The sequence below is a fragment of the Sceloporus occidentalis genome, unplaced genomic scaffold, assembly GCF_023333645.1.
Source record: "Sceloporus occidentalis isolate IW3139 unplaced genomic scaffold, rSceOcc1.0.p SCAF_4, whole genome shotgun sequence".
NCBI classification, from domain to species: Eukaryota; Metazoa; Chordata; class Lepidosauria; order Squamata; family Phrynosomatidae; genus Sceloporus; species Sceloporus occidentalis.
Genome location: NW_028316984.1, coordinates 151,093,986 through 151,108,081, shown reverse-complemented (window position 1 = coordinate 151,108,081; position 14,096 = coordinate 151,093,986). Strand labels below are relative to the sequence as shown.

Here is a 14,096-nt window from a genome sequence, read left to right as displayed (position 1 = left end):
CTAGGGTTTGCAATATCTGTAGGTGTTGTTGGGTGATATTTTGCTCCAAGCCTTACCCGGTATAGTCAGTGAAGATGACTATTGAAAGGTTTTGTACCCCAACCTCTGGAGAACCACAAATTGCCTTCTCAAGCTCCCACTTCAGTTGTAAGAGTAGAATCTTATGTCCATCAGTAGGTCTCATGGAATTCAGTAGTTCATACCTATTATAGTATTACAAGGGAAGTAATAGTGCCACTCTAATCTGCTTTGGTCAGGCCCCACCTGGAATATTGTGTCCAGTTCTGGGCACCACAATTCAAAAAGGATGTGGATAAACTGGAACATGTCCAAAGGAGTGTGACTAAAATGGCGAAGGGTCTGGAAACCATGCCCTATGAGGAATGACTTAGGGAGCTGGGGATGTTTAGCCTGGAGAAGAGAAGGTTAAGAGGTGATACGATAGCCCTGTTTAAATACATAAAGGGATGCCATATCGAGGAGGGAGCAAGCTTGTTTTCTGCTGCTCCAGAGACTACAACAATGGATGCAAGCTACAGGAAAAGAGATTCCACTGCAACATTAGGAGGAACTTTCGACAGTGGAACACACTCGCTCGAAGTGTAGTGGAGTCTCCCTCCTTGGAGTCTTCAAACAGAGGCTGGATGGCCATCTGTCAGGTATACTTTGATTGAGATTTCCCTGCATTGCAGGGGGTTGTACTGGATGGCCCTTGTGGTCTCTTCCAACTCTATGATTCTATGAACAAACAGTGTTGGAGCAGACCAAAGGAGTATTTAGTGCAACATTTTGTTCAGACAATGGCCAATCAGCTGCCTTTGTAAAACTTGACAGCACAACATGAATATAACTATTCCCTCCATATAGTTTTTGTACTCCTCAGAAGGTGATATTTAGAGGCTTAATTCCTATGGATGTGATACTTAGCCATCCTGACTGGTAGCCGTTGTTGGCCCGATCCTCTGTGAATTTATCCAATACCCTTCTAAATTTATCTGTTTTAGCAACCATAACTACAACTTGTGGCAGTAAATTTTATGGTTTATGTGCTGTGTGAAGAAGTACTAACATATTTCTATCCTGAATCTCTCACTATTTAGCTTCTGTTACAGGTACATAAGCATAGCCAGTGTGGTGTCATATTTTGAGCATTAGGGTGCTACCATGGAGACTGGTGTTTGAATCCCTACACAGCCATGGGAAACATGAGATTTGGGGAAATGCCCAAACTTTATCACACGGCATCACAGTTAACGTGAAATAATGCGAAGTTAATCCGAACCCAAAGCAGAGAAAACCAGCAACTTTTTACTTTTTGAACAATCCGAAAGTAAAAAAGCTGCTGTTTTTCTCTGCTTAGCGTTCGGATTAACTTCCCGTTATTTCACTTGGGCAGTGTCTAGAGTGATAAAGTAACCGAATTTGCAAGTTTGGTTTAAATTCAAATGTACTTTAAATCGCATTTAACTCCCGTTTTCCCACGGGATCTCCCCTAGTGTGATAAAGGCCCAAGAGAAAATATTTATCAGCCTAATAACCCAATGTTAGCACTATCAGTTCTTAAGCTCTGACTGCTCCCTGGACAGAGTAGAAACATCAATTTACTTTGCTCAGAAGACCCCTAGTTTCCTTGCAGCCTTCTGGACTTCCCAACCAGTAGTAGATGTGTCTTGGACTAAAAACTCTAGAGGCTGCCTTCTGAGAGTGCATAGGATTAGGGAGAGACTTTCCTACTGGCAAATCTCTTACTATATAAACATCCCCCTGCATTAAGAATTAAGATAGGCTGCTTATAATGCAGTATAGACCTACACAAGTTGGCAGTAGGTAAGGGCCAAAATTAAATAGGCTAAACTTCTTTGGGCCGCAGATAGATTTGGGACTGTGCTTCAACCCAAAGGGGGCAAAATATTTGGAAAATTTAACAATCTCCAAAAACGGTTGGCATTCAGCAAAGGCCGGTTCATCGTAATTCCTTCAGCTATGCTAGAGGGATGTTTCCATGGAACTGAATATAAAGATAGAATTTGTCCATGTGGAGAGTGCCAACCAGAATCCATATCTCACATTCTTCTTTATTGTATATTTTATAAGGATGATAGACTACAATTAATTACCCCTTTATTAAAGAGACATCCAGGCAGAAGCTCTGAATGGTACCTGAAGTTTTTACTGGCAGATGAGGACAAAAAAATCACAGAGGAAGTGGCAAAGTTTATTTTCTCTGTTATAAAAATTAATAAAGTCGTGCTATAAAGGCAAGTAGTGATGTTCTCTCCCAGCTCTAACACTTATGGAAAATTGGGCTGGGTTGGATTATGAAGTGGCGAGTCTGTAACAAAACCCTTGTTATAATGTATTTTACATGTTCGTTTGTATGCTGTGTATGTACTACTCTTGCTGTTACTTAATTTGTTGCTGTTGTTGTTGTTGTTTTGTTTTTTATACTGCCTATGGTTTGTTAACTGAAATAAAGGCATTCATTCATTCATAATATTAATTAATAATGCTTTGACAGCAAGAAAATGTAGAATGTTATTAGACATTTTCCCACAACTGTGATGTTCCCTTTTGTTCACTAAGAACAGCCTATTATTGTTGTTATAGCTGTTGCTGCTCTTGCTGTCAGAGCTTCTCAAAACTTTTCAGAAGCGCTGGGATTTATACAGTAATCTTCTTGGGCTAGTACGAAACTGCTGTTTACAGAAACACTTTTTTCCATCCTGTTGCAAGTTTTGTATGATTGACCTTGATTCTGTGAACACGAGCAATTGTGGACCTCATGATTTCATTAGGCTGAGTCTTGCAATATTTCTGGTAATTCATTTGCTACTGCTTGACCAACCACTACTGGAGTAACACTTCAGCCTGTATTTGCTCCCACTACCCTGTCATTGACACAATCCTTTAAAGTGTTTTCTTAGCTCTTGCCCAGAAGGATGGGACATTTTACTCTTTAAGAGTCACATTTTGTAGCAGAACTCACACAGAGATATATCTTCATAGTAGGCATTTTAAAGCATGATACTGTAAAGAGTTTTAAACAATGTCCCTGAGGTTCAGCCACATGCTATGTACTTCTGCATTACATGTTTTGCAAGCAGAGAGAGCTAATAGATACTCAAATCAGACTTTCCTCTTTGTGTGAACATGTGTTTTCAGTCTTAGGAGATTTGGGTATTGTAGAATACTCTTGATGCTTCATCCACAAGCTCTCCTGTGGACTTGTGGTATTCTTATACATCTGTAATAGATTGAAATCCTCATTGGGATCAGAAAAGAGCCGTATTTTTTTTTGGGGGGGGGGTAGAGGGTTACATTTGCCTGGATGCAAGTTTTAAAACTCTATTTTTGGTTTCCAGGATAAAGTTGATAAATTGGATAAAGTATTATTTCTTTGGTACTAATTTGCCTTTGGTGGTGGGACATGTTATGGATAAAATGCAAAAATGTGAAGTTCTGGAGCAAACTGCAGAAATAGGAATCCCTGGACACATTAACTTGTCTGGCCTCAGTTTAATTATGATTTTGCATACTGATTAAAATAATAGCAATAAATATAACTTAAGCAGTTGTAATATTTCTCTAGAAATAGAAAAATGTAACATAGGTTATGTGTAACAAGCCAAAAGTGGCTTAATGGGCGACTGCAGTTTATTAAGTATTGCTGCTGTGGCTTTCCCCAAGTTTCACATAACTTTAACAAAATAATGGAAATTCCTTGGCCATAATGGAATATTTGCAATTACTTATTCCCCCATATCTCATTTAATAAAGTTTTCCTTTTAGATATACAATTACTATTTCATTTTCTTTTCAAAAGCTATATACTGTGACTATATTTAGAAATTGTTCCTCTGTTTAAATAGCTGTATAGGTGTTGCCCTCAGTGAACACAACAACTGCCCAGCTATCAAGACTTAATTGTCTCTATATTTGGGTAAATGAGAACTTGAACAGCTAATGAACTATAGTTTTTTGTGGGGTTTGGGGGCTATCTGGCTGTGTTCTGGAAGAGTTTATTCCTGACATTTCACCAGCATCTGTGGCTGGCATCTTCAGAGAATGTTGGCATGGGAGTGAGTGGAGTGAGTGGTGTGTGTGTGTGTGTGTGTGTGTATGTACATACATACATACATACATACTGTGTGACCCTGGGTAGAGAGGAGTGATCTCATGTTAATCTCTGTGTAGGTCTGTTGTTGAATGGCAAGGCCTCAGGGTATCTGTTTAAATTAATGATTCGTTGGCCTGTTACAGACTGCCAAAATCAAGCTGCTTCGGGTCTCTTTGGAGGTATGCTCTTTAAATGATGCATGCACCCTAAGAATCCGGAAGCTACACCAAAGCTGCACTCCAGTGCTTAGGAATGGAGTGTGGCTTTGGCGCGACCTCCGGACTCTTAGGACCCATGCATCATTTAAATAGTATACCTCCAAAGAGACCCGAAGCAGCTTAATTTTGCAGTCTGTAACAGGCCATTGTCTGCTGGGAAATCCCCCTGAACCTGGGTGGTTTCTATTTGCATTTGCTGGATCTTGTTTTGGGTGTTTTTCAGGACTGGTAGCCAAACTTTGTTTAATTTAAGGGTTTCTTTGCTGTTGAAGTTGCCCAGGTGTTTGTTGATTTCAATGGCTAATGAACTTCTTTCTAAACTGTTTTAATTGTCTTTCCTTTTGTCCAGCACTTCCTCATCTCTCAGGTTTATTTCCTTCTGTTAACAGTTTGACCACAGCATTCTCTTTAAAACTGCATAGTTTTTTTCTTCCAAATACATTCCTTCTGCAGTTGTGTCTTCTCAGGTGATTTCAGCATTGTTCCATGGTCTTTCATCAGACTTCAGCTTCATCTGCTAATATGAAGCTTTGAAGACTATTTCACAACCCTTTCTGGCTTCTTCTCTGCTGTCTTCTACCTTCTTGTCCATCTGTCTACAGCTCTCCTCTAGCAATTGCTCTCAACTGATGATGGATTAAACTGAATCTATATGCTTTACAGCCTGGAATCAATAATCAGATTATTAGTAGGTAGTAGTCCATCCCTCATTCACTAATATTCTGTAAGTTTAATAGTTTAGAGCAATGGTTATCTCTCTTTGATCCTTTAGATATTTTTAGACTCCAGTTTCCAGAATGCCTGACCATTGACTATATTGGCTGGAGTTTCTGGGACAGAAAGCCCAAAACATGTGGCAGACCAGAGGCTGAGAACTATTGTTTTAGAATCTAAACAAAGGACCGAAGAATCATTTACCTTATAGCTCATCATACTTTTACCATTTTAAATTCCTTCATTTAGTGTATAAGGCAGAAAACAGTCTCATATCATCGGCTTCAGCATAATCTGCATTCATACCACTTTAATAGCTGTTAGTCTGCCAGAGTGATGTAGTTGGTGTGGTGTAAGCCCTCAATTAAAAAAAAAAAAACCTGATCTAATATATGCCAGTTGAAGACCAGATTTAGGCTATCTCATGTTGACCCAAGCTCCAGAAAGCCAGGAAACAGGAAACAAACATAATGTTTTAACAGACATGTCTGTGTCAGGAATGATGGTGTGAAATGTCACAAATTGTGCTTGCTTACGACTTAGCCTGCATGCATCCATACTTTGCCTTAATCTTTCAGACTGAAATCCAGATGGGGTGCTTGGAACCAGCAAAGAAGTCACTTCTTGTCCTGGTTCTGTACTGTTTTATAAAGCATCTGAGACTTAACATACTTCCCACAAGAGAAATCTTCTTGTGAGTTAATCCAAGCATTTTTATTGGATTTATTATATTTGTAGACCTCAGATAATAAATACTGATTTCAGGCCTTAGCAAGTGTCAGTTTTATAAACAGTAGACATTTTGTGGCTTGTAATGACAGAACTTCTTTCTGATAAAAGAGCACTTCTATGTCCTTTTTGTACAGTTCACACATACTTTAGTTTAAAAACAAAATTGTTGTTGTTTTACCCCACACAGAGAGATGTACATTCTTTACAGTGCTAAAACTGTCCCACTTCAAGTTTGCAAAAACAATGGTATGAAGGGAAAAGTTTTCTGAATTTTAATTTTATATTTAAACTTTTATATTTCTCCTATTTAGTAAAACTCAAGAATTGTACTTTTATAGTGATACTGTGGCTTGTATTGATTAACTCTTGCAGACAAAAAGACTTCAATCACAAAAATAGGATGGAATGTCTCTCCTTCCTACCCATAGACTTCATACAAAACAAAACATTAAGAAGGGAGGACACAAAAGCCCTATTGCTGCTCACACTTTGTATCATTTCCTTACCATCATCTATATAAGTGTCATGCAGTCAGTTCCCTAGACTGAAAACAGACTTAGCTGCTGTTCTATGGAATAGTTTTAGGAGAAGGATGGGGGAAACATGTGGTACTTCATTTGTTGGACTTCATCTCACATCATGCCTCACTATTGCCTATGCTGGCTAAATCTAATAGGAGCTGGAGTGCAAGAAACTCCATCTTGGCCTCTGAGGGGAAGAGAAAGGAACTGCGCCCTCCCCGAAGGCATTCAACTCCATCTTGGCCTCTGAGGGGGAGAGAAAGGAACTGCGCCCTCCCCGAAGGCATCCAACTCCATCTTGGCCTCTGAGGGGGAGAGAAAGGAACTGCGCCCTCCCCGAAGGCATCCAACTCCATCTTGGCCTCTGAGGGGGAGAGAAAGGAACTGCGCCCTCCCGAAGGCATCCAACTCCATCTTGGCCTCAAAGGGGGAGAGAGGGTAGACCAATGCCATCAGGCCTATCCTTAAGATACAGATCCCTCCATCTGTCCATCTGCCTTGGTCCAGGACTCAGAGGGAGAGAAGAATGCTGGACCTGATCCCCTTCCCCTCAACCATTCCCTTCTCCTTTTGTGTCGTGTCTTCTTAGATTGTAAGCATGAAGGCAAGGAACTGTCTAATTAAATGATTTTATGTACAGTGCTGTGTAAATTTACAGCGCTATATAAATAAAGCATATTAATAATAATAATATCTGGAGAGCCATGTGTTCCCAGCCCTGTTTTACAAGTTTTATGAAATGTGAATTAATTTTCCCCATGGGCAGTGAGCATGTAATGTTCTTTTCCCCAGCCTTCCCTATTTGGTTTGCACTAGAGATAAGTACATATAAGTTTTATTCTAATGTGACCATGTGTTGTCTTGATCCACATTATGACCAGTCCAGGTACAAAAATCTTATACTTTTCCTTCCCCATTTGCTTTTTATCTAAAAATTTGCCCCACCTGACCCGCTCGCCTAAAACGGAGGAGTCAGTTGATGTCAGGGGGAGGAATTTAGATGGGAAACAGATGTGAGTAAGAGTTAAATCTGCCCCCTCCTGTGAATACTGCTCCTGATCCAAATTCAGGCCATACCATCTTACTTTAAGTAAAAAACAAAAAACTACATGCTACTTGCTTACTACAGAATGTATTCTTTTCCCTTCTAAGAAATGCTGCTGGAAGAGGAGTGGCCAAGTGTGTCTGAGAAGTGATGAATGCTGATTCCATTCCTGGAAAAGCAGTTGATCGTTTCCCCGATTCCTCAACTGCGTAGTTGTATGGATAGTATTAATCAGATTCATCTGTTTCCGTATGTCTTTCATTTAAGAAATAGTTGTGGCTATCTTTATGGACAGCCAACACCTGACACTTGGTGGTGCTGGCTGGCATTACTATCAACCATAGTATCTTTATGCCCCACTTAACCAGGATGGGACAAAAACAATGTGGGAAGCCCTGGGTGTAATAATCTGCCAACTGAGGTGATACGCCATGCATTTAATGAAGTGCATTGCATTCTGTTAATTTTATGCCAAATAGAATTTGTTAGTCTTTAAAGTGCCACAAGATTCGTTGTTTTAACCTTTACTGATACTGATTTAGGTGGATTACATTGGATTACATAGTTTCTATTTAATGTTTCTGTTGCTGTTTTTGGAAGATTTAATTTTTGTGGTGGAGTTTGTGGGTACTGTTCTGAACTGTTAATCCACCTTGAGCTCTTAAAGTCAGGCAGGATATACTTTGATGTAATACTGGTAATATCTAATAGTTAATTTGTAATACTGAAAACTAATTGCAGTGTAGAAAGGTTTTGTTATCATTACTAAATTATAAGCAAACCTGAGTTAACAAAATAGAAGTGTTACTGGGCATTACTTCTTTTAACAAAAACGTTGGTAGCAGAGCCCAAAATACATGGAAAGGATAGGGACAGGTTCCTACATGACAAAAAAAGAAGAGTAGGTTGAAAATGTTTCACCAGACTTTTTATTCAGAACTAACTTTATGTGCATGTGAAATGAAATAAGCAGGTCAGGTAAGCCTTTCATGAATAAACAAAAACCATTTGAACCAAGGCTTCTTCCAAAATGAATCCAAGGATGATTCCCCCCCTCCATATTATGATTTCCATTTGGTAGCCAGACATACAGATCTATCATTTTAATATGTACAGTAGCTGGTAAGATAGATATATCTTCTCTCTCTTTTTTTTTCCAGTCCACATATGCTCAGTATGAGATTCTGGAGCTGCTACCCTACTTCAAAGCTTTTGTCAAAGACTGGAAAGCCAGAATAGGCAGAATCCTCCTGTGCCAGCTGAATTGGCCTTGTGCTAACTGAACTGTCCTTATGCCAGCATAACCCTAGCAAAATCTCGGATCATCATCTGGCTGAATAACAAAAAGAGGAAGGAGCAGTTATGCTAGATGCAAACTCCTGCCCAAAGCCAGAGAGATTACTATTCTGGTACAGAGTTAGGCTAGGACCAGAGTTGTCATGAGTAATTTCCAGCATTTCTAGGCTGAGAGGGATTTGGATTCTATACAGGTTTAGCTTGTCTAGTTATGGCTCAGTTGGCCCTCAATCACCATGATAAATTAGGAATTTACTCTTAGTTTGAAAGCATTACATCAGATTTATTTTATTTTATTTGTATATTATGGGTGAGGTTTGTGTCACTTTGGGACCTCTTGGATGAATGGCAAATTAATATTTTAAATTAATTAAGAAAGGTGGTGATTTTGAAGATAGATGCATTCAGGTACTGTTACATGAAAGACTTGTGCTTCCTTGTTCTCTTTAAAGTTGCTTTTTAAAAACAGGGGAATTCTAAATGAAAAGGAAAAAATGCCACTGTGTAATAAGCATGCATTGGGGGGGGGGGGGGGGGGAGAGATTTCCTTCTATTTCCCTGTATTTTGTCATATTCAGCTACTCTAAAAATAATTCATCTATGGATTGTGGCCACAGAACTTAATTTTGTCATTTATAACATGAAATATTAAATACAAGAAAGAAGCTCTAAAGAATATTTCAGATTCCAATTGTGTAATCAAATGATATTGATATCGGGGGGGGGGGGGTAACTTCTTCCCCTCTCAAGCATGTCTTTTTTTTTTTTTACTTGACAGCTGGTTAGTGACATGTTTACAGCAACACTTACAATATCTTCTTCTTCTTCTACAGCTTCCAAAACTCTTATAAACAGTATGTTGCGGGACCCTTCTCAGATTCCAGATGGAGTCTTAGCCAACCAGGTCTATCAGGTATTCATCACAGTCATCCTTTTTCAGTGGCAATGCTGTTATCTGCCTAGCAGTGTAAAAGATTTTAAACCTCATTTAATTACTGTCATCATAATCTATCACTGAGGTCAGGCAATGCATAAATGGCAATGTAATATTTGTGAAGAGAGCATTTCATTTTTAATGCTTTATTTTTATACACAGTCTTTTTTTTAAAAAAAATAATGCAATATTTGTTTTTCATGATTACCTCTAAAAATCTTTTGATAGCCCTTACGAAATAAATGTATTGTTTATAGGATTCTTTTTAATCATGATAGTTCTCTCGTTACCCATAACAGTACTACTTTTCTTATTTGTCTTCAGTGCACTGTGAATGACTATTGTTATGGACCACTGGTGGACTGCATCAAACAGTATCCTTTCTCATAAAATTTTAGGTGCACAGTTGATGAGCTTAGACTCTGTGGAGGAGACGCGTCTAGCTTTAACCTGACATAAAGTTCTGCTTCACGAAACACATATCATACTCCTCTATTTTACATTCAATCAACTACAAGGGGGTCACTGCAGACACTGTCTCTTATACTATTTAACTAACATCAGATACGCCATATGAAAGTTGTCAGTTCACTAGATATATATTTCCTGTGCTTAGATGGAATCCTTTTGCTGTTGGTTACATGAAATATACAATCTTGTATGAAATTATTAGCTGTCATAACCTAAACAGTTTTATAAGAATTCTTAGCCACTTTGCATTTTCCATTGGATAAAGTGTATTTGAAATTCCGATTTAAAATCTTAAACTCAGACAGTGTCTGACTTACCAGTACTCTACTCTTTCATCTGTCTACAAGAAATGCAGTTCAAGCCAGCTAGTGAAAACAGAGAAGCTCCAAGCATTTTATAATCATGAGCTGTTTAAGTGCTTCAGACTTAGGGCCCTACACAGAACTTGATGTATGATAGTTACAGTTTATGATAGTTTATGATTAATTCTTCAATAGGTAGAAAACCTGTAATTCTGTTCATATCAATAAGCTGAAACATCTGTTATTGTTAAGATCAGAGTTAAGGGACTTTTGACCCTCCTGATATTGATGAATTACTACTCCCATCATGCCTTGCCACTGGTCAGGATGGGGATTGTAGGAACTGGATGTTCAATAACATTTAGTTGGCCAAAGCCCTCCAGCCCTTATCCAGATCAACTGGTCTTGAAATTGTCATATTTTACTTCTCTTGTCTTCTGAATATTCTTAGACAATCTTGAGGTTCCTGTAGTTCCAAGATTAATATCACATAATACTCATACATATAAAGATAATTTTTTAAAAAACTGTCATTCATTTGTGGGATCAGTGCATCAGGAATCCATTCTCTTTGTTCAGTAAAAGAAAATATGTTTTCAAACATCTTTACTGAGTTTATTATTTTGATGTGTCTTTCTTTGGTGAGTTAACAGCACAGCAAAAGACAAATCAAATTGTTTGTAAACACAACTTCATGTGAAAGTGGAGTTTAAGAAAAGTCTTCTGAATCAAAGTGTACAAAATTCTCTGATTTTTGACTCAAAATGTATATGCTCCTGGGAAGGCAGGATGAAGTAACTATTAAAAAATCAGTTTCTTCCCTATTCCCTCATTTCTTCCATATTCCTCAAGTTGTGTGTGAGTAAATTAATACAAGCGCTTTTCCAAAATATTCAAAGCATTTTACAATGAAATACAGAAGAAAAGAAAAGCATTACATTTAAAGCCCTACATGGCTTGGGCCCGAGTTACTTAAGGGAATGCCTCTCCCTACACAATCCGCCTCGCACTCTCAGAATATCAAGGAAGAAATTATTGGAATATACAAAAACTAAACTAGTTACAACTTCCCATAAAGCCTTCACAGCCGCAGCCCCTAAATTATGGAACAACTTACTGGTAGAGATCCGTCTCATTACCACCTTAGAAGCCTTTAAGAAGGCACTTAAGACGGATCTCTTCTGGCGGGCCTACCCACCTGATCTACTATAGCTGACTCCAAGAACACTCCCACTTGTGATTTGGTAGTATGGACAACAGACAACGATTGGTCATTTTAATGATTGGTAGCAGTACTGCTGTCCATTTTATCGCTTGTATTTTCAGATAATATTGTATTTTGTTTTGTTAATTTTTTTTGTTGTAATCCCACCTCAATCCAGAGGGAGAAGTGGGAAATATAAATTATTATTATTATTATTATTATTATTATTATTATTATTATTATTATTCCCAACTGAAATAGAACTAGTTATCATTGGGAAGTCAACACTAACATATTTTATTAATCCAATAAATTAGTACTAACCAATTTAGACCAATTTAGATGAAAACTACCACAGCCAAGTCAGTCTTGCCAGAAAGATGTGATAAAGAAAAGGGAATATATATTTTCTGCCTTTAGATTTTCAAGGAATCTCATCTGCTGACATCCAACATCAGCTGCTAAATGAATTATTAAGTCATTTCAGTGTTTCGTAAAATGTTTCTGGTAGTTTGCTATAAAATAACTGCAAATTACTCGGTCAAATCCTCCTCCTGGTTAGGTGGACAGTTTGTACCCTAGAAAGATGGAAAGAGCATAAAAAATCTTAACGTAACATCCAAATAAGATTCTGGTCTAACAGTTGTGGTTTTGTTTTTAAAGGGTCAACTATAGATAGTTGTCATAAAATTAGAATTTCTCTGCTTGGGAATATATTATTTGAGCATTAAGGTTGCTGAGTTAGTTGTTAATGGTAAAACACAGAACTTAGCTTAAAATCCATTTAAAGTTAAGGTTTTAAAAGCATAATGTCTTCTAAGAATTGTGTATTGATTTTAAATACAACTAACTAATTATATATGCATGGACTAAAGTATGAAGTCAACCTCTTTATAAATGCCAGGAGACTATTTTTCAGTAATAGTTTGCATGCTTACGGGAAACTAGGCTGCTGGATAGCATGAGTAGAAAATGGCTTGTAAGGTTATTTACATGTTTTACCCCATGGTCAGTGCCATACATCAATAACAGGTATTATTGAGGATTACGTCTAAGTGTTTCTGCTTATTGTGTATTATACATTTTGTTTGCAGAATTTGAATCATTCTTCGCAGAATCATTCTTCATTGGCCTCCATCATTATACTAGAGTTTGCTATACAGCCCTCCACATTCATGGGTCTGACATTTGCGATTTTGGTTATTTGCGAATGTTAAACCTGGCAAGCATTTCCAGTGGGAGAGGTGGAGGAAAGGAGTGCTCCATTCCCAGTGCCTCTCCCACCCTGGAAATGCTTTCTCCCAGCATTTCCAGGGTGAAAGGAGTGAAGGAAAGAAGCTCCCCAGCCCTGCGGGCCTGGAAGTGGCTGTGGTGGGGGGCCTGTTTATTCATGGTTTTTCCATATTCGTGGGGATCTTAGTCCACTAACCCCTGCAAATGAGGAGGGCCGACTGTAATGCATGATTTCTATTGCAGTTTTATGGTTCTAGTTAGGATATATTGTATTATTATTTTCACTATTCCAGATATAACCTCTACAGAGTTAAATGAATTTTTAATGCATAATAAGCAGAAACATCTAGACAATAAATCTGTTCAGCATTTACATTACTTACTGTATAATACATGAACATATGTGTGTGCAAGTAATTTTGGACTTATGGTAACCCAAAGGCAAACCTGTCATGGGGTTTTCTTGGCAAGTTTCTTCAGAGAGGGCTTGCCATTGCCATCCTCTCGGGCTGAGAAAGTGTGACTTGCCCAAGGTCACCCACTGGGTTTCCATGACCAAGAATATATACAGTATATATGTTTAGAAATTTTAGTCAAACATTTGATCCAAAAAATCTCGGTAGACATATCTACTGATCAATTTAACTACAGGTTGAGTTCCCTCTAGCTGGAATTTCAAAATTTGAAATACTCCAAAATCCAAAACATTTTTCATGTGTAGCTGAAATAGTGACACATTTGCCTATAGTGGTTCAACATACACAAAATTTGTTTCCTGCAATGAATGTTGTTTTTTGTGGGGTTTTCGGGCTATGTGGCCATGTTCTAGCAGAGTTCTTCCAGACGTTTCGCCAGCATCTGTGGCTGGCATCTTCGACTTCACAATGAATGTTGTGTTTAGACTAGAGTCCCATTTCCAAGATATCTCATTAAATATATGCAAGCATTCCAAAATCCAAAGAAAATCCTAAACCTTTTGGTCTCAAGCATTTTGGATAAAGAAGACTCAACCTGTACTGTACTTTTATTTAACAAAAGGGGGGGGGACATCCCCTTTTCTGAGTAGAGTGGTAAAAGGTGAGAGCTTAGTGCTTCCTCAGTATACCTAAAAGAAACACTAACCCCCTCTACATTGTCTGTTACGGCACCACTTTTCACCTTTTTGAATGCCTGGGCAGAGGGATTGTGTTGGTTAATTTTCATATTAAAAACATTTTTTAATGAAGTTAAAGAAATAAATAGGTGCATATTGTTTCACCTCCACTATCATTCTCTTCTATTAATATATTTTAAATATAAGTTTCTGTAA

At 38.0% G+C, this 14,096-nt stretch overlaps 1 protein-coding gene across 1 annotated transcript in view; it reads left to right on the top strand.

The window, feature by feature from the left end:
* LOC149314860 (CDAN1-interacting nuclease 1-like) overlaps positions 1–14,096 on the top strand; it is a 174,262-nt gene that overhangs the window by 85,997 nt on the left and 74,169 nt on the right. Inside the window, exons 6-7 of the mRNA XM_089523542.1 lie at positions 9,477–9,556; positions 9,902–9,951. Coding sequence (XP_089379668.1) covers positions 9,477–9,556; positions 9,902–9,951 — 130 coding nt within the window. The remainder of the gene's footprint in view (positions 1–9,476; positions 9,557–9,901; positions 9,952–14,096) is intronic.